Genomic DNA, 21,144 nt, shown 5'->3' on the forward strand with positions numbered 1-21,144 from the left:
GCCCGCTTTAAGAATGCTGTCCCTGAATGGCATATACGCCAGCTTTAGTAGAGCTGTACTGTTTTTGTGACTAATAGCATAAGCATGCAAAGAGCAAGGCCGGCACGCGCATCGTGAATTGCTCCGGTACAAGCATTTTCGTAAAGCTTTGCTGCGCTGTTGGTCATATCTGTATCCCCACTGAGGATTTATAGCTTGAACGCGCCTTACCTGTATATTTAGCAGCTAGTGTCAGCGATCATAACAAGACGAAACCGTGGGCCACATAATTCGCTTTGTTACGAGGCAGTGGAGTCCTTCAGGATTGCTTTGTGCTTGTGTGCTAGGTGCTGGATCAACTCGAAGCAGCCAACAAAGGTGCAAATGACGATCATGAAGGGGCGATCGCCTATATAGTTCACTCAGCACTTCGCGATATCGCAATAATCACATCGCACTCGCATATACGGCTTTACGACGCTGTCCTCTTGAGTAGTTGATGATCTCGCTGGACTCTTCAGCACAGACAAGATCGGTTAGCAACACTGTAGCTACGTTGGTGTTGCTAACCTTTTCTACAGTTACAAATTATATATACGCTTCCTCAAAACTGCTTTTTGTGCACGGGATTTCAGCAGGAGATGTTTAATATATGAAGGGTGGCGTTCATTTGCAGGAAAAGCATGCATGATCAAAGCAGGACCTTCCCAGAGACCTGAGACTGCGTTACAATAAAACGTTCTTACGCTAATACTGTTAGTATAAGAACAGATAACAAGACATTAAGGGGTCTTCTTCGTTCCGACGTCATTATAACCGTGCCTTGTACTGGCTTGGCTGTGTTGTTTCGATATTGCCGTTAACAGAGCGAACTGTATTGTGAAAGGGAGCGCATTAAGATATTTTGCTTCTTTATTACTTTTCATTTTATTTCGTTTCTTTAATAAATTTAACACTGAGACATTTGTGCGGGCGAAAGCGCGCAGCCGGCATGCCTCACTTACAACTTAACCACAGCATTCAATGACACCTGGTTTAGGTAAGGCGTGCTTCAACCCTAACGCCCATAGATTTTTTCATTGTTTTCTTTTTTTTCGTGACACAGACTTGCGGATGTACGTATAGAGCAGCAACCCAACAAATGTGACACCCACGTCGAGTAACCAAACTCAGTGACGGTCGAATTTCTGGGAAAGTCAAGCGGCCAGCGGCAGAAACTACTCGGTGGTTCCCCGAAATGAAACGGAAACACTGACCCGAGCAACGGGAAAGAGTCAAAATCAACAACCGTTTAACTTCAGGACAGCGGATGCAATAGCAACCTGGCGATTTCCGTTCGTTGACAGTTTTTTTTTTTACAGAGATGTGGCGAACGGGTGCATTCGAGGTTTCTAGTAAAACGTTTATATATATATATATATATATATATATATATATATATATATATATATATATATATATATATATATATATATATATATATATATATATATATATATATATATATATATATAGTTCAACAAAATCTTGAATAGAGGAACATGAAGCTTAATCAAAGAGAGAAAGGCTAAAATAATTAAAGAACAATCACTCTGAAGGGGAGAGAGAGAGAACAAGTTTATTTAAAACAAACTACGTTTGGTTATGTTCTCTAAATTTTTTGCCTATTGTTCGTCACGTATAATAATTTCTTGGTGTCAATGCCTGGGCTTATCCTGTCTATTTGGTTGCTCTTATACACATAAGTGCTTTACATGTAATAACTCCCATCTATGCTTATTTTTATCCATCTACAGCGCTGTTAAGACTGCGCCAATTGTAACACTGAGCCTTGTGTCATTTTGATGAGATTTTTGGGTTTACAGGGAGCGGGCGCCTTGTGAGTTCTTTTTTTTTTTTTTTTGCCTTGTCACCGGTCCCCTAAGCAACTGTAGTTTTGCTTGAAATAAACGTCAACTTCAACTAAAACAAGCCACAGTCCGGGTCCACCATAGGCGTGCGCAGGGTTGCCCATTAGGGGGGGGCAAAGGCTCATCGCAGCGCCCCCCCCCCGACCCTACTAAGGCAATGTATGGAGCAGATTTTGCGCCCCCCCCCCTTCTTCGGTGACTAGAAGGGTCAATGTACGGGGCAGATTTTGCGCCCCCCTCGTAGGTGATTAGGGGGGGGGGCGCCCCCTCTGCCCCCCCCCCCCCCCCCCCCTGTGCGCACGCCTATGGGGTCCACTGTAAGGTTTACGAGTGCGTCTGCACAATTGGGTCCAGCGACCTGTCCGTATCTCGAGCTTCAAGTGCTGTGGGCAGGGCTTAAAGTCTCCCTTCATTGGAGGGGGGGCCCTCATAAAGCGGCAATATATATATATATATATATATATATATATATATATATATATATATATATATATATATATATATATATATATATATATATATATATATATATATATATATATCGAAGAAAAGGTTACCCAGCAGCGATCTTTTCGCCGCAAAACCGATGCGCACGTCGTGGGTTGTGGGAACGCGGTGTGAGCTGGCATACCGAAGAATAAACGCAAGATTTCTAGCCATATCGGTCAAGATCTACTTTCGCGGTCGTATTATCCAATTTTGGGCAAAAATGTGATCGTATTAAACGCATGCAAATGCAATATTTCCAAGGGATGTCAGCTGGGAATAAAAATAAAAACGTATTAGGCTGAGAAACTTATTATGCAGAATCTTATCAACGAGATTTGACTGTATACATGTATATTGTAGCGAAGAGGAACGCCCAGCGCTGCAGCCACATCACCAGCTCTGCTCGAGGCACGAGCTGGAGCTGCCCAGCCTGTGGTCTTGCTGAAACGCTGCCTGCCCTGCTCGGACGCTCCCAGCCCAGTGTTTTTATTATAATATATATATATATATATATATATATATATATATATATATATATATATATATATATATATATATATATATATATATATATATATATATACATATATATACATATATATATATATATATATGCTATAGATTAAGCGTTAAGAGAGGTGTTTGCGATGATCACAATGCAGTGAAGCCAACTGTCTCTAGAACTGAACAAATGCTTATTAATGCTATACAAATACATATATTATTCCGAATGTATTTCAGTCATTTATTCAACGTGTCAATTCAATCAAGCATTAAATGAAATTATTTCCGGAGCAATCTTTCAAAAATAACTCTTAAGTATATGTGAGCTCAAAGTAACATTACTTGACTCACGGGATTCAGAACCTCAGGCACGACAATGCTACATTTTATTTTCATGACCACTTGCCTATTAAAGTATGCAAAATACACGCGTCTTTGCAATTACTGCAGACGTGTGATGCACAACTAAAAGAATGAAAATTGAGTGGCAAACTAAACATATCAAGGTGAACAATTACTGATTCATGAGCAGGTAGCTTCACACTCAAGTGCCTCGTGGAACAGTATGCTGTGACAATTACGTTCTGTCGAACAGGGTGGTGGCCCGTGGTGGTGGTGGTAAACTTTATTCCCTTGGTTGTCAGGAGAGAGTTGGGGACGGCTTTAAGGGCCGGCCCCTTACAAAATCTAGGAGGAGTCCCTAGTCCGGCACCCCCGTGGTTTCTGCTGCAGCACGCGCTCGGGCCACTAGGGCACGCTGGTCCTCTAGGGTCGAGCAACCGAGCAGGGCAGCCTCCCAGCTCTCTCGGGTAGGGGGGGAAGGGAAGGGAAGTGGCGGGACCACCGGGTTTGACGGGCATGCCCACACCATGTTGAAAGGATCCGTGAACGGATGGTCACAGTGCGGGCACTCCCCAGAGAATGCCGGATTGAAATGTTTGAGTATCGCCGGGCACAATACTGTACTGGTGTACAGACGAAGGAGCCAGCGCTCGTCGATGCCGGGGGTGGGAAGCGGAGATTGTTCAATTTGTACATAGCGGTAATTTCTCTGAAAGAGGTAGCCGGATTAGGTTCTGGAACATCAGGCGATCGAGGGCGAGGCAGGTTCCAGGATGCGTTGCCTGTGCTGTTCAGTGTCTCAGTGAATTGCGTCCAGCAGTATGACGATACCTGTTTTCTTCTGTTTTTCTGACACCCCGTGAACCAAACATTCGCGATTAAATCATTATTCGGAAAATTGCAGAGTATAATTTCCCCGCACAAAGCACTACTGCCAAAAAGTTCCACTCCAGCCCTTGACAAATGGGTGCCGCAGTGCCACCGTCGTACTGCCAGGGGGGGCCGGGCCCCTCCTTGAGAAATGGAGAGGGGGCCGGGCCCCCCCGGGCACCCCCTGACTTTAAGCCCTGGCTGTGGGTGTGACTGCCGTGGCGTTCTTGGACGCATTGATATACGTACGTACATTCTTCGTTGTTTACCGGCAACTTTCGGATGGTGTGGCGTCTGTCAGTCAATGGCTGTCATTTGCTCAGTGAACGCGTGTTATTCATCTCGTCCTATAAACATAATGGAAGAAATCTACAGCGGATCCACAGCCACTATAGTCCTCCATAAAGAAAGCGACAGAATCCTAATAAAGAAGGGCGTACGGCAGGGAGACACGATCTCTCCAATGCTATTCACCGCATGTTTGCAGGAGGTTTTCAGGGCCCCACATTGGGAAGAATTAGGGATAAGAGTTAATGGAGAGTATCTCAGTAACCTGCGATTCGCTGATGACATTGCATTGATGAGTAACGCGGGAGACGAATTACAGCTCATGATTACTGAACTGGATCCGGAATGTAGAAGAGTAGGTCTGAAAATTAATATGCATAAAACTAAAGTAATGTACGGAAAAATCTTGGCAGAGAACAGCGCTTTGCGATAGATGGCGAGACACTGGAAGTTGTAAAAGAGTACGTCTACTTAGGACAGGTAGTAACCGCGGAGCCGAACCATGAGAGTGAAATAACTAGAAGAATAAGGATGGGATGGGGCTCATTCGGCAAGCATTATCAAATCATGAATGGTAGTCTACCACTATCCCTCAAGAGGAAGGTATATAACAGCTGCATCTTACCGGTACGTATACCTACGGAGCAGAAACCTGGAGACTTACAAAGAGGGTTCAACTTAAATTGAGGACGACGCAGCGAGCGATGGAAAGGAAAATGATAGGTGTAACCTTAAGAGACAGGAAGAGAGCAGAGTGGGTCAGGGAACAAACGGGGGTTAAGGACATCATAGTTGAAATCAAGAAGAAGAAATGGATATGGGCCGGGCACGTAGCACGTCGGCAGGATAACCGGTGGTCATTAAGGGTAACTGACTGGATTCCAAGAGATGGCAAACGCGTGAGGGGGGACAGAAAATTAGGTGGGTAGATGAGATTAAGAATTTTGTAGGTATAACGTGGCAGCAGAAAACACAGGACCGGGTTTATTGGCGGAACATGGGAGAGGCCTTTGCCCTGCAGTGGACGTAGACAGGCTGATGATGATAATTTTAATGCGGAAGCCTTAGATCCCGGAGGCAGTGCGACACCACGTTAGGTGCGAAAAGCTTTCGGTGGGTGGCGAGGCACGATCAATACATCGAATAAAAAGAAAACGAAGGTACCCGCTACGGCGGTCTAGTGGTTATGGTGATCGACTGCTGACACGAAGATCGCGGCATCAAATCCCGGCCGCGGCGGCCGCATTTTCGGTGGCGGCGAACATGCTTGAAGCCCGTGTACTTAGATTTAGGTGCACGTTAAAGCACCCCAGGTGGTCGAAATTTCGGGGGCCCTCCACTACGGCGTCCCTCATATATAATCATACCGTGGTTTTTGGACGTTAGGCCCTAACAATTATTAATTACGAGAAGATGGCTTTCGCCTTCGAGTCGTCTTAGGTGAATGAATAAGGGACCCAGTCATTTTTTATTGTCGATGCCCGCAATAACAACGCAGTGGTAACCACCCACCCCTTATCTCCGTGCTGCCCGTTTGCCTGTCTTTTAGATCCACCGACAAAAAGGATTGCTGATTTTGAAGACACTTTTCGAAGGAAAAGATCCTTGGACAGTGGCCCTGTAAGCGTCACAGGACAGCAAGGCGACGTGGGCGTTGCTACAGTTTTTAAAATCGACTAGCCCTAGCTAACAATTGAAGAAATGTGCCCGACAAGCACACACACCTTCCACGCCTACACGCTCAGTTTGCATCAATAAATCAAGGACGTTCTCCAGTAATCTTCAAAAAGTACGCCACTCGCTTCGACTTTCGATATCTCTCTTACAGATAACTTAGTTTCGTTCGAATATATAATGTAGCATACTTGTAAACGTGTATTATTTTCTTTTCGCGCGTTTTCATTATTGAATGTAAGTAACTGAAAATATCTAGTGAATTCCATTGAATATGCTGGGGTCGGTGGAGATGATGCAAATATTTCTATTTTTTCTAATGTTTCCTTTCTCTCTCTTCTAAACGGTCGGTGCGGTGCTTCTTCCTTGTTATCACAAGCGTGAGCCACATACAAAAAAAAAGAATAAAGTTACCGAAGCAACGCTTGCGATAACCCAAGTTCCATAGTTTCTGTTGCATTGTGCCGAAACCGATGTGCGACTCTATAAAGAGAACGCACATACTGAAAATACGAAGTTGTGCATTCGCGGGGAACGGGTACTACTTCGTTGTCGTAGTCACTAAAGTCGTAAATTTATTGCGCTAATTATATTTCCATTATTTTCCATACGATAAACCTATTTTATGCAGTTGTTCTTTTCAGCGTGTGTGTAAGTTTGCGAGCTTGTGGCTTTAGTTATCATAGGAAAGTTCAAAGAAACAACGTTCGTTTTGTGAAGCGTTTCAAGACCAGTTTCCTGCAGTAAATTGCTGCTTGTATCGCAGCATTATTTGTTTGTAGTATGCATAACGCGATCCATGCACGACTTTTTTTTTTCGTATGTTTCAAGCAACCACTTAATCAATCGACCTCTATGAAAAAATCTAAACGTGTTGAAACATGCAGCAGAAGGAGGTATGGGTCAAAGACAGATCTGGACCGATAGTGTGACCCCTTGTATAACGCTTGAAAGGAACAGTAAACACACATTGCACTATTTGTTGTCCAAGTGCGTGAGAAGAAAAGCCATATTGTCAAAGCATAAACTCGTGTTATCTGGCAAACACTGTTTCTTTTTTTCCTATTGGCGACAGATATATGGCGTTCCAGGGACGCTTATGGTTGATACAAGCACGCCGAACGCGGCAGTCGCCACCACAACTATTTCGATAAGATAGGGTGCGCAGAGCAGATCATTGTTTTCACCAAATACACAAACTCTATCACCGCGTGTGTGTGTGTGTGTGTGTGTGTGTGTGTGTGTGTGTGTGTGTGTGTGTGTGTGTGTGTGTGTGTGTGTGTGTGTGTGTGTGTGTGTGTGTGTGTGTGTGTGTGTGTGTGTGTGTGTGTGTGTGTGTGTGTGTGTGTGTGTGTGTGTGTGTGTGTGTGTGTGTGTGTGTGTGTGTGTGTGTGTGTGTGTGTGTGTGTGTGTGTGTGTGTGGATGAAAAGAGGGCTGACCCCCCCCCTCCTCCCGCCAAAGAGAAACATTTTTGGCTAAGCCCCGGTCCAGAGCGACTTCCCAGACCTTTCGCCGTCGTCTTCCGCCCATTGACGCGTGTCGGCACTAGCTGTATGCTCGGGCAATAAACTGGCTTTATGGCGTCCTCCGGAGCACTCGGGTTAAAGGCAGTGAAAGAAAAACGTGGATCGATGCACGTATAGAAGGCGCTCCCGGTCACGACATGAACGCTGCTGCGTAGGCATGTCCGTGTCTTACAGCATCCTCCTTCTCCCTGCCTTTCCGAATTACATTTCTCTCTCTCTCTCTCTCAAGCGGCTTACAAGAAACAAGGAACATACAAATTGACTCGCAGCATTCCGTATACTACAACAGAGCATCACGCACTTCGTTCTGCAGTTAAACCTATGCGTTCAAAAAGACAATCAGGTCATCCCTATTCCTCACATCATCAGCTATTGCGTAGAGAGCGATATTTTAGTGCATCATATACTTACAGCACTGCAAAAGCGGGACAGCGTTGTACAAGTACTCCAATGGGCACCAACATAGCTCGGCAAAAAAAAAAAGGAACTCAGACTCACTCGAGGAATATATTTTGCCCTGAGAGCTCACTCGGACTCAGACCCACCGAAATTTTCCTTTACCGAACTCACTCGGACTCAGACTCACGGCTCGACCTGAGTGAGTGAGTCGACTCATGAGTCAGTTTGCCGACCTATGGGCACCAAGTTAATGTAGAATCGTGAGACATGGCGCTGTAGAAACATTGGCATGCGCCCGGGGCCACTTAATACAGATGAAACTTCGCTTGTGCCGTTTTGTCAAAAATGAGGCGTTTGTTTTAACAATATAAGTGCCAGAAATACTAGAGAGACTTGTTTTAAACTTGAAATATTCGCTTCTGTGATGTTCACCGCATCATTCGAGGTCAACCGCGCTACAGAAAATGCTTAGCTATACGACTCGGCATTGCCTGCACCAAGGGTGTCAAACACGCGACCTGCGCCGGCAAATGACCGTCTTGCCCCATATTATCGTATGACTTATGTGACTGAACTTTTTGGGACTTTGCTAAATTGCACTCGCATTATTTTCTCGCCTGTTGAGATAAATAACACTTTGCTCGGGCATGCAATGCAGACGTGACTCGTTCTTTTTTTTTGTTTTTTTTTTGGGGGGGGGGGGGGGGGCACCCGACGCGTGGAACACAAACATTGTGTAACAGAAACGGCGTCCAGATTTTAGCCATTCTGCAGATCGGTATCGATGTGTTGTTCGAATCCTCTGACGCCGAATTCTCTTGAATAACGACCCATATATGAGATATGGGAAAGGCTTAGCCCTCCCCCCTTTCCGACCTTCGCTGTCACGGCCCTTGAGGGATTAAATTTCTTGACTGCGGCCCGCTAGCTCAGCTGAGTTTGAGACCCCTCGCCTGCAGATTGCTTGTTATGCAGGAGAGCATGCAGAGGCTAACATTTTGTTTCCGTGAATTATCCGATGAAGATATAAACCGCCTTCTCTAATGCTCAGCGAGAAGCCAGAAGTGTCGAGTGACGTGACCGACAGAACGATCACAAATGCGGGTACGGTATACGTCCATTTTTAGACTCGCTTGAAGAAACGAGAACAACGGAAAATAATTAAACATTGCATAATGACTCGGAAGATACCGGACTTCTAATGACTCGTACCTACACGTATTCAGACATGTGTATTGACGTTTGCCACATTTGTGGCAAAGTGCAGAGAAGAATAATAAAACAAAAAGCTCGTGCGGCTGTTTTCATTCAGATACATGCGTTAAAATCTATAGTAACAGTAAGACAGGGCAGCTTTTCCTTCGTGTAAAAATAAATAAATAAATAAATAAATAAATAAATAAATAAATAAATAAATAAATAAATAAATAAATGGTTATTCAACTCTGTGTATGTGGATGACTAGAGAAGCTGTGTAGCACACGGATTTATTTATTTATTTACTTGCATTTTTGAATTCGGCGTACGCTGCTTTAAAGCAATTCCACCTCGATTTGCGTGGTCCAGAATCGCAGCGCGCTGGTTATTTATTTATTTATTGCATATTTGTTTATTTAATTTTTAAAATAATTAATAATTTATTTAGTGACGTCTTTATGTTTAGTGGACTAGTCGTGAGTAGTGATGTTTGCCCAATTTCTGTGGCACATCTCTGCTAGAGGTTTTCTGTTGACTATAGTAATTGTTGACTATAGGTAACTCTTCGCGGAGTTACGGTATGTTCACATTCCTTATTACTCTCGGGGTCGCAGTCACGTCAAACAATTCGCCCAGTTCACCAGCTGTCGTTTGGGATAAGTCTGGGTGACCATGGTAACTATTAAAAAAAGAAAAGAAAATAAAAAATAAAACACAGAATGTAAACGCCGTTCATGATGACGATAGTTTTCTGTTGAGTAGGTGATTGCCGAGTAACTAACTGTTCGCGGAGTTACGAATGGCCTATAGTTCTATGCGGCTTCGCTGTAAATAGGAAGACTCACGGAACTTTTCTTGTGCTCGTTTCCTCTGCGCAGCTCGCCGGCGGTTCAAGTTGGTGCCGAGGTTTCGCGCCATCATGAGCCTAAACCCGGAAGTGCCGGCCGCTCCTTCGCACCGCTTCCGGTTCATTCCGGGCCGGCTCATCCGGAAGCGGCCGAACCACCACAGCCGGAAGCTGCTCGAAAAGCTCGAGAAGCTCGTCGCACAGGTGAGTTAACGAAGACAGCATTACAGTTGTTGGGAAGTTTGTAACTATATGCAAGCTAGCTTCGGGCACTGAACCTATAATCATTTGGGATTGTTGCGGCCATTAAATGCCGTTCGGGAAAATTGATCAAACGACAGGGCGTGTGCGTCCCTGAAAACGAAGTAATACTAAATGAAAAATAATCAATTAGGTTTAACGAACACAGTTCAATAAGAAAATGAGAAACGGCCATGTTGTACTTCTACAAAGTGTACCACAGATGCCGGGAATTTTGCAATCAGCGTCAGGCTTTGAATGTTCTTTCGTTATATGTATTCTACGATCGCAGCACTGGCTCGTTTGACAAGCTCAAGTATATATAGGCGTGGCTAAAGACACGACGGCAGACATCTCTGAACTTAAAAAATAACGTGCTCTATGATCTGACACTGAAAGTTTCCGTGTTCTAGCTTTCCTTCTAGAATACTAAATTTTATAAACAATCCCCATTGTGTCATGGGAAATGTTACTTGTTCCCCAGCATTTTTTTTTACACTACCGATGTTTAGCAAAGGTAACCGCAAAACCACACGTGACACAGAAAGAGATAACACGAAGTGGTACGTTATTGTCGTCGGTCGTTGTCTCTTTCTGTGTCCCGTGTGGTGCTGCGGTTACCTTTGCTAGGTATGAATCACCAGCTGGCCTACATCCACACTCTGCTATCGATGTATTCGTTTCTTGAGGCGTTATGACGTCAAAGTTCCATTTAACAAAATATGTATCAGTGACCGCTTATAGGAACAGCCTGTACCATAGTAGAGTATATACAATACTCTAAATGGTTAACGGTTTTTAACCACCACACAGATTATCACACGCTTCCCATCTTCATATGTTCATGATATTTTGTAATGGCGTGCCAGTAAACCATGCTTGCGTTATTCCCAGGAGGAGCCAGACGACAGCCCGTACGCCGGTCTGCTCATCAGCCCGACGTTACAGAACAACTCGGACGAAACGTTCGACGTGAAGCTCAAGATATTTGCGGAGGATCTTCACAAGCCAGTGTCGTTCACGTGTCCCGCCGCTACTCGCGTCGGCTACCTCGTGGACAGCCTGAAACCTTTCCTGGGAGACTCTAAAGGCTCGTTCGTTTTCAAAGTGACGGGCTTGGACGAGTACCTCTCCAACGAAACTGTTCTTAGCGACTACGAATACATCTGCGCATGTCGCCGACTCGGCAAAACAGCGTGGCTGACGTTGATCAGCCTGGACGCCGTGCAGCGACCGTGGACGCTCGTGACTTGCGATGAGTGCGACTTGGACGTCGGCGGTGGCGGCACCGAATCGTCGTCCGGAAACTTGATCGGCTACGAAGACGTCAAGGAACGAGTCATCAATTTCGAGAACGCGGCAGCACGCTTGATCGCCGACGCCGAGAAGTCGTCGACGTGCGCAGCGGGGAACGGTGAAGGGGGCCTCCTGACTTCCGCTGATGAAGTCAGGAAGGCCGTGGTGGATCTGTGCGTGCTGCTGGGAGAGACGGAAACCGGTGAAGTGCACAGGTCAACAGCGAACTTAATAAACTTCTTACGCGAAATTGTATACGACAACAGAGACGCGGCGGACGCCCAGAAAAAGGCGTTCCTGGTCGGCCGCTTCGTCGAGGACATCGAAATGGCGTTGGTGAGGTTTTTGGACATGCACTCGGAGAGGCGCCTGGTCGAGTTCGCGGTGGACTTCCTCGACGATCGGTTGTACCGAAGAGCGAGTCACGACTACGCGGCCGACAGCAACGAGCTGTTCGGGCCGCGGATCGAAATGGCGACGCAGCTACAAAAGTGGTGGCTCCACGAGTACGATACCTTCACGGTAGACTGCGCGCTCACGTACGGCGAACGCCTTCTAAGTCATCAGGCGACGCGCAAGGTATGCGTGACCCAAAAGATATTCCAGTGCGTCAACTTCGACGAGCGGGTGGTCTTTAAGAACGCGACGATTCGTTCACTGCCCCGCGAGACGAAACTGTACATGACTCTAATAGGCCACCGAGAAGGCGTGGACCAGGTGCTCGGATGGACCGCGTTGAACGTCTTCGCTGACAGGGAACACTTCAATGGCGGCGAGTTCCTCCTGGGTCTGTGGTCGACCGATACGGTGTCGCCGCGCGGACCAGCGTGCGCCAGCGAGCGGGACAAAGGTTACCTGCACGTCAGTTTGCCCTACGTCAGAAATCCGGCCGCACTTTCAAAATCCATCTCGCGTGAGCCTCAGGAAGCAATAAAGAAACCCTTCCAAAGTCTCAGTGCGAGTATTCAAAGGACTCTGCTCGACCTGACGGTGAATGACGTGTCTCAGTCACTGCCCCAAAGCGTTCGCGACATGGTGTGGCACTACCGTCACTACTTGTGCGATTTTCCGAGCCTGCTCCCACACTTACTGAGGCACCCTGCCTGTTGGAACGCCGCGAACATCGACGAGACGTACATGCTCGTGCGAGCGTGGTGTCCGCTTAGTCCAGAGGAAGCGCTCACGCTTCTCTCCGCAACATTCCCTGACAGCCTGGTGCGCAAGTACGCCGTACGCTCCTTGCAAAGCGTCGGCAGTGACGAACTGTCTCTCTACTTGGCTCAGCTGGTCGAGTCCCTGAGGTTCCAAACCTGGGACGATTCGTTTCTGGCTGTCTTCTTGCTGCAAAGGGCGCGACAGAGCGTCCGGCTCGCGCACCAGCTGTTCTGGTGGCTCACGGGGATGATAAACGAGCCACTTATGCGGCACAGGGCGCTGGTCATGCGCAAGGCACTGTTTTTTATCGCCGGAGAGAAGGTCTCGGCCAGCTTACTCACGCAAGTCCTAATCGACGACATGCTCGCAGAGACGGCGCGTAATATCAAAGACGCCAGCGACAGCCAGAAGGTGGAAGTGATGCGCCGAGACCTGACCAGGCTAAACGAATCCTTGAAGACCCTCAAGTTGCGGCTACCTCTAGACCCCGCGATAAGCGTCGAGTCCATCGACATCGACACGTGCTGCATATTTCCCTCAAAGACCCTGCCCTTCAAGCTCGTCTTCAGGTCATCCGAAGAAGCGGCAGAAAAGATCGAGGTCATCTACAAGGCGGGTGACGACTTACGTCAGGACATGCTCATGCTCAGCGTCATCCGGCTGATGGACAAGCTGTGGCTGGAAAGCGGCATGGACTTGAAGATGCTCACTTTCAAGTGCATCGCGACGGGCGAAAATCGTGGCTTTGTAGAAGCTGTGCGCGACGTCTCCACGCTCCGGGCCATCCAGACGGCGCACTCCGGTGTCACGGGGGCCTTCAACAACCGCACCCTTACCGATTGGTTCTGGAAGCACAACCCATCTCGCGCCCAGTACCAGGTGGCGGTAGACAACTTCATCAAGTCTTGCGCTGGTTGCTGCGTGGCCACGTACGTTCTCGGTGTGGGTGACCGGCATAACGACAACATCCTCGTCTCCACCACGGGTCACATGCTGCACATCGACTTCTCCAAGGTTCTGGGGCGCGCCGAGACGCTAGGAGGAATCAAGAGGGACCGAGCTCCGGTCGCGCTCACGCCGGACATGGTGTACGTCATACGCCGGAACGCAGGCGAGGCCCACTTCGTGCGTCTCTGTTGCGACGCTTATAACGTGATACGTCGAAACTCGAACCTCCTGCTGGCGCTCTTCAGCATCATGAAGTACTCCGGCATGGTCGACGTCGACCGCGACGCACTCGCCTACCTGCACCGATCCATGTCGCTCGACGCGACCGACGAACAGGCGGCGAGGCACTTCGAGAAGCGCATCCGCGAGAGCGTCATGACCATAGCGACCAGCTTCAACTTCTTCATCCACAACCTGGCGGTGCTCGGGGCGCCCACGAAAGGCGAGTGCGCGCTGAAATTGTCGTTCAACCCACGCGACTTCAGCGTCGCCGCCGAAGGGCGCATCGTGCGGCTTCGCGTCGAAGGGATTCGACTCCGCTACCACCCCGAGCGATACTACGTGTACGTGGTCGCGGTGACGCGCGAGTTCCCGCCGACGCAGTCGGTGGTGCGCACGTACAAACAGTTCCTCGAGCTGTACAGCAAGATGAGCAAGAAGTTTGCAGAGTACGACTTTTGCCCGCTGTCGCGGGGCACGGTGTTCAGCTCCGAAAGCGACGAGTCACTGGCACTGCGGCGCAAGCGCTACATTCAGGAATTCCTCGACTCGGTCATGGCGCTGCCAGACGAAGTGGCCCACTACAGGCTCATGTACAGCTTCTTCCATCCGCTTCCACGCGACCTGGAACTTAGAGACAGGGTGCCCATCACGATAGCTACGTGAACGAGGAGCGCGGGTGCGTGAAGGCCTTGGAAAGTTTCGGCCAGGCTGCAGCGTTCTGGATTAGCATGTACCATGACGCAGTGTGTGTGTGTGTCCGTCCAAGAACAAGGTCCATACATACATATGTTCGCGCATGTGTCCTTTGCGAACTCGCATATGTATAGTACAAGACGGGATTTTCTGTTCAGAGACTGTGTACAGAGTAGAGCTGCAGAAAGTGAGCACTGGAGTCAAAAGACCCTTCAGAGCAGCGTGTGTGCGTCTCCGTGCAAGAACAAGGTCCATACATACATGTGCTCGCGCATGTGTCCTTTGCGAACTTGCATATGTATATAGTGCAAGACGGAAGTTTTTGTTCAGAGAGTGTGCACATTGTAGAGCTGCAGAAAGTGAGCCCTGGAGTCAAAAGACCCTTCAGATGTTCAAAGTGCACAACCAGTTGTCTACTCTACAATGCAATGTATACTTAGGTTAAACATGGGTATGTTGTTTTTGACTTCCATGCTGCAGCTACTCACAAAAGCTGTTACGTTGTCATGGATATGGTTAAGCATGGTGCTAAATGAGAGGGTTCAGCGATATGATTAGACGTAAGGAAGAACTATGTAAATAGCTGTTTACTCTAGTCAGGACTTGTTGATCGGAATTAACCAAGTCACAGTGAGAAATATTTGGTAGCTTCACGTAAGCATTGCACGAACTCACAGACACAGTCCGTACACATTGCTTCGCCGGGAGGCACTTTCTCTAGAAATGTTGCAAACATTCGTGATGATGTACGAGTAGATCTGATTTTGTACGAGAGGTGTTAACGGCACGTATGATGTCGTCGGTCGACGTAAAACGAGTCATTTGAGATGTCTTCGTCCTTCAGCGTACATAAAGTGAAGACAATTACGTTGGGACTGACCGCTATCGTAAATTAAGATGATTAAGCCGAGGTCTCGTTAGTTTACGTTTACTCGGTGAAAATTATGAAAGAGAGTAGCGAGAACCCAAGATATGCTGTGCGTACATGATGTACAGTCGCGACAGAAAAAGATTAGCGCGATGACCTGAGCAGCGAAGTCGTGACTAGCAGTAAAAACATGGGCATTAGGACCCGCTACTTTTTGCCGGAAATTCCCGTTTTAACAGGCAGATTGTGGTGTCGGCTACTCTTTAATGTCACGTTGGGGAACAAGACGCCCAGTGTCGCACGATTTCCCCACAGCGGCATTCACCATTCGTGCTTCTTTTTTTTTTTTTTTTTTGTCGCGACTGTGACAGTGTACAGCGATACAAATAGAGTTCTAGTTTTGCGTAAGGCCTGGCCATTATATCGCGCTCTTCGAATTCACTCTCATTTCCCGACACTGAAAAAAAAACGTAATATAGGCCCGTATTCACAAAAACATCTTACGCCAAAAAGTTTCGTGAGAGAATATTTCAGCCAATCACGATGCGGGACATATCATTAGCGAAGCCGGCTGACCAATGGGATAACGCACTTATGAAAGAGAGGTTTTGCGAATTCGGCCCCCTACGTTTTAGCAGCGCCAGAGAGCGCACACGCCACACAAAGAATGCAGAGCAGTTGTTTGGACGATCTATCTCCATTAGAGAAGTGAATGCCAGGCGTAATCTATGCATGCCAGGCGTAGTCTTCTTCTGCAACACCACTCTTGCAACCATAGGCGTGTGCAGGGTTCCCCATTAGGGGGTCAAAGGTTCGTCGCAGCGCCTCCCCCACCCTACTAAGTCAATGTACGGGGCAGATTTTGCGCCCCCCTTAGGTGATTAGGGGGGGCTGCCGAACCCCCCCCCCCCCCCCCTGTGCCTATGCTTGCAACCGACAAAGACTCGAGGAACGAAAGATACCATAATACAAACAGATAAAAATATCATTCCCGGCACCGCCCAGCGACACGACGCGCTTTAAAACATAGTATTAAGGTCACCGGAGCTAAACGAATCACAACTGGGACGTTTGTGCTAACCACATCAGCGAGCGCGGAAACGACGTGCCGCTTCGCCATGCGGCGTCGAAACGCAGTCAACGCAGTTGTACAAAGCCGCGTGAAGACGGACTGGAGGTCACTTCAGTTGGCCAAGAGGGCTATTGAAAGTGCCAAACGGCGCCGAACTATGGGCTCCATTGTGTAGAAAGAAAGTGGTGCAATCGCCGTTGCGCGGCGCGCCGTCTCCGCGTCGTAAAAGGACGGCGCAACCATCAACCAAGTGCGGCGAGGCTCATACTACGACAGCCAATGGGATCTGGCATTTTGGGAACGAGATGAGAAGAGTGCTCTCTGGATGCACGACGTGTCTTTCCTTATCATCACCATGAAAAGATAAACAGGCTGGACTTTGTTGATGTGCTCGACGAAGAACAAATGTAAAATATGTACGTTTGTATGATGTAAATTCAATGTGTATACTATTTTGCTATTAACTTACCATGACGTAGTAATTTTTCTCGCTTTCAGTGTCTCTCTAATGTAATATATAAATGACAACAGTGCACGAAAAAGTGACATATGAATACAACCCACGGACATTACATGCCATTAAACTTTGTTGACGTTGGTTTCCTATTTACCTGTCTGCCTTCGTATATCGATTGTAAATACAGGTTTGAAAAAAAAAAAAAAAGAAAGAAACTTCCATACAAGCACCGATGTGATTTCAGTTATTTACGCGATAGCGTTAAAGGGATACCAAAGGGAAATTCGATTTTTGGCGCATTAGTAAATAGCAATTTCCGAAAACACTCTTACCGCGAGAAAACGCCAGCAAGAAAACGCACGAAAAAAAAAAGTGCGTGGCGACGCCACCTTGAAATTCCCGCACCAAACGCCATGATGTCATAGATTTTGACGGCGCCTACTAGTTCATAAGTAGTTACTAATCGGTAAACATGAAGTACATTGTCCTCTGAGGGGGCTATAGATTTAACACACCAAATTTCAGGAAATACTGTAAAAGTAGTACAAGCACCAATACGAAGCCACTAAAAGGTGTTACCAAGGTTTCTAATGGGGCCTTGCGAGGGGTCATTATGCTGTGGACAAAATAACTAGGCAATCACCTGGTGGTTTACACTGCACCGGCGTGTATAGCGATTACTGAATAAATATCTTACAGCAGTTCACTTCACTCTTAGTTTAACGCGAAATGTGCCGGGGGTGGCATCATGAATAGAGAGATTGGGAGGGGGGTTACTGCTAAACAGTTTCGCCTTCTAATGAAAATTCGTGCGCACGCCAATGGTTACAGTATTACCAAAACGGTGTACGCAATTACTCGAAGTTCTGTTGCATTCACCCTTTCATTAAGCATGCTGTTTTCAGACAAAAGCCTGTTTCGCATTTTAGCCAAGTGCAGTGATGGAAGCGACATTTTGGTTTTTGGAGCAGATTCTGGAGCAGAAAAAAAAAATGCTGCTTTGGAGCAGCCGTAAGTGTTTTCGGAGCAGAAAAAAATACCACTTTGGAGCAGCTATTGGCGTTTTCGGAGCAGATGGCAAAATATTCTGAACCATCAATATTATTTGTCATTAAACATATTGTACATACAATAATCACTGCAAATTGCAAGGAACTAATAATTAAGCAGATGAATGGTATATATTTAAAGTACAGATATACTTGAAGTACCAGTACTTGTGGCAGAAACGATATAAAAGCGATAGGAGTTGAGCACAAAGTTATAGAAGTAACCACAATCACATATAACTGCCGCCGAAGCAGCAGTTTATAATCGGTACGAGATCAAATCAATCTATTATTTTCAGATATAGCCTGCATTGAAATTTTCAACAAAAAAAAAAAAACGCTAAATGAGCTATAGACTTCAAATGCCAGCTCTGGTGGCATAAATGAGGCTGATAATGTGATAAATGCAATCAGTCGCACATCACAGTTGTCACAGCAGCAGTTAGTAATCAGTACGATATCGAACTAATCTGGCATACTTGTCAGCTACAAACATACAGCTAAATCAGATATATATCGCGCCAGTACTTGTGGCATTGTCAACATGACAGCATACTAGCATATTAGGATGATAGCTAGTATACAGCTTGTTTTTGGCTTCGTTTAGGCTCGCTGGATGGTCACGTGGTTAAAGTTCGTTGTTTGCAGTTTCCCAGCGCCATTTCGGGGCAGTTCCTAACAAAAATTACAGTTTGGAGCAGCATGGAGCAGCGTTTCCCATTTGGAGCAGTTTGGAGGAATTGGAGCAGCACTTCCATCACTGCAAGTGCCGCGTGGTGGATCGACGTCTTTGTGCAAGCCGAGTAGTTGCACGCTCCTCGTGAGGGGCCATCCTAGTGCTCGGGCCTGCCAGGCATTGCCTGAGCAGAAATTATTCGTGAATAAAGTTCCTACCACCACCTGCACGGCTGTGGTGAGCTCGTGGCCGGGATGGTGTCCAGGCACGGGTCCGTAGCGCATAAGGGGTGCTTTTCGCAAGCAACAATATAGGTCCTGTAGGCACATTCGTACTTTAGAAGCGAAAAGAGCGCGAACACGTTCACACTTCTGTGCCGCTGCTGCATGCCGCCGCACGACACTTTGCCCGTTTCCTGAGAATTTTAGAAGGGTGGTTCGTTGGCCTATATTTGGTCACGCATTTGTAAATGGGAAAAACTGCGCGAAGGACACGTAACACAAGCGAAGGAACACACAGGACGATCGCAGACTAACGACTGAAGGCTTTATTGCTTCAACGCAATATAAAGAAAAATTGGCGGGAAAACAACGGCACGCGAAATTTCAAGCCTTCGTCACGACACAATGGGCAGAAACTGTCAATCGGAAAGATTGCAATCGTGCAATTCCAACCGCGAGTACATTAGGCACCTGCGAGATAATTAAACTCTTTTTTGCTTAGTGTTACGAAAGAGTGTGGGACAAGGGACAATTCCCTTGTCCCCCACTTTCTTAAAGGAGTCCTGACACAAAAATTTTCGCCCCGCGTTTTTTTTGCTGCAGTGTGTTGCTTGGGGCCTGTTAATCATAACACGGCACATCGTTCGCTGCAGCGCGCGACAGATAATTAATTACAAGCTCCTCATTACCGACACAGCCTCAGTTTCGGTTTGACAGAGCTCCAAAAACGGCAAGCCGCCGGGTGCAACTATCACCACCTAGCGAGTGAAACGCTCGGTCACGTGAGCACACAGAACAGTGGCGCATTTCCGCGCGGTCTGTCGTCGTCGGGCTCATCGTCGTCTGATGGCGACGATTTTCTTGCGGCGGAGATCGAAGGAATTTTCGACGTGGCGAATCACTTCAGGTTTGACCCGCTGGCGAGGAGCGATTCGTCGGGGAGCGTCAAAACAGAAATGGCAGCTACGACGTCATCGTAACTTGTACCGGCTGCAACGGTTACGTAGGGGAAGTAGGGGGGTCACCTCGGGTCACCTCCGAGGGTGTCAATGCACTAGGTGCGGCCTATAATGCTGGATCGCGCTCGCGAATTTCAAAATTCATATAAAATACCTTCCAAGCTTTATTCGCTGTCGATATTTTGTAGATGGTACACGCACGTACACGGGAATCGATCCAGCAGGCTATCTCGGCCGCGAAATTTTGTGTCAGTACCCCTTTAAGAGGAGGGCAAGTAACTACCTCACAAATCCAATGTTTTTTATGATTACGTAAACTTAAAATTTTTAGATACAAAAACAAACGTTACGAACCGTTACGGAACACTTTTTTTTTTGTTCCGGAACAGAAACGGAACGGAACTTTTTGCGGTGGAACGAAACTAAAACCGAAACGAAAAACATTTCAATCCAACACCCTGGTTATGTTGCACTCTGCAAATAGAACGGAAAGAAATCACGATTGTCCTTTTTTTTATTTCCCTTTATTGATAAAGAAAAAAAATCTGACAGGCCCCCTTATGCATTCGCCTAAGACGACTGAAAGGCGAAAGCCATCTTCTTTTTCTTCCCAGTAAATGTATTGAACATCAACAGCCTCCTCCTAAGATTTTTCCGCCCCTAACGTGGTTTTCTTACAGCCTCAAGGATCGGAGGCACCGGAAGCTTTCTAGACCTCAGATGGTTATGCGCTGACTCCGTGATCGGCCCATTTTGACCAAGCGAAGATGTAATATGACGACGTCACGTGATGTGAAGTCACAAAACTTTATGTGACGTCATATGATGACGTCATCACGTGATGATTTTTTGCATCACTCGTGTTGACGCCTCCGACGGATGAGGCATTTAAAGGCCAACTCCGGCGATTTTTTGGCCATGTCAAAGTAATGGTGCTTTTATGTTCCTGAGACGCTTCTGTTACGGGCCCGATAGCAGAAATACTCGACAAATTGGAAAATAATTTTAAATAAGCAAAAAAGCGCAACACCGAAACCCAACCGAGTGTACTGTCTACGTATGACGTAGGCGTTGTTACGAACGAACCGGAAGTCGTGCAAGGCATGCCGGTCACGCCGGCGCGGAGTATGAAAACTGTGACAGCCGGGACGACCAGCGAAGCGCCGGCCAAACCAACGCTGTCTGTCGCCTTGTGCACAGCAGACGCTCGCTGTAGCGGCCGAAGCGCCGAAGTTAGCGGTGCCCTCGTCTGCGTCACTTCC

At 47.1% G+C, this 21,144-nt stretch overlaps 1 protein-coding gene across 3 annotated transcripts in view; it reads left to right on the forward strand.

Annotated features, from left to right (window-relative positions):
- The window catches only part of LOC119383201 (phosphatidylinositol 4-phosphate 3-kinase C2 domain-containing subunit alpha), a 36,029-nt gene extending 19,859 nt beyond the window's left edge, over window positions 1-16,170 (forward strand). For 2 of the 3 annotated variants that reach the window (XM_037651239.2, XM_037651238.2), the window contains exons 2-3: window positions 10,058-10,230; window positions 11,161-14,807. In XM_037651239.2, coding sequence (XP_037507167.1) covers window positions 10,099-10,230; window positions 11,161-14,550 — 3,522 coding nt within the window. In that variant the 5' untranslated portion in view covers window positions 10,058-10,098 and the 3' untranslated portion in view covers window positions 14,551-14,807. Of the gene's footprint in view, window positions 1-10,057; window positions 10,231-11,160; window positions 14,808-14,829 lie in introns of those variants that run through there. The other variant, XR_007415093.1, reaches the window with a different exon arrangement.
- Window positions 16,171-21,144: the final 4,974 nt, after the last annotated feature.

This window comes from Rhipicephalus sanguineus, chromosome 2, assembly GCF_013339695.2.
Source record: "Rhipicephalus sanguineus isolate Rsan-2018 chromosome 2, BIME_Rsan_1.4, whole genome shotgun sequence".
Taxonomy (NCBI): Eukaryota; Metazoa; Arthropoda; class Arachnida; order Ixodida; family Ixodidae; genus Rhipicephalus; species Rhipicephalus sanguineus.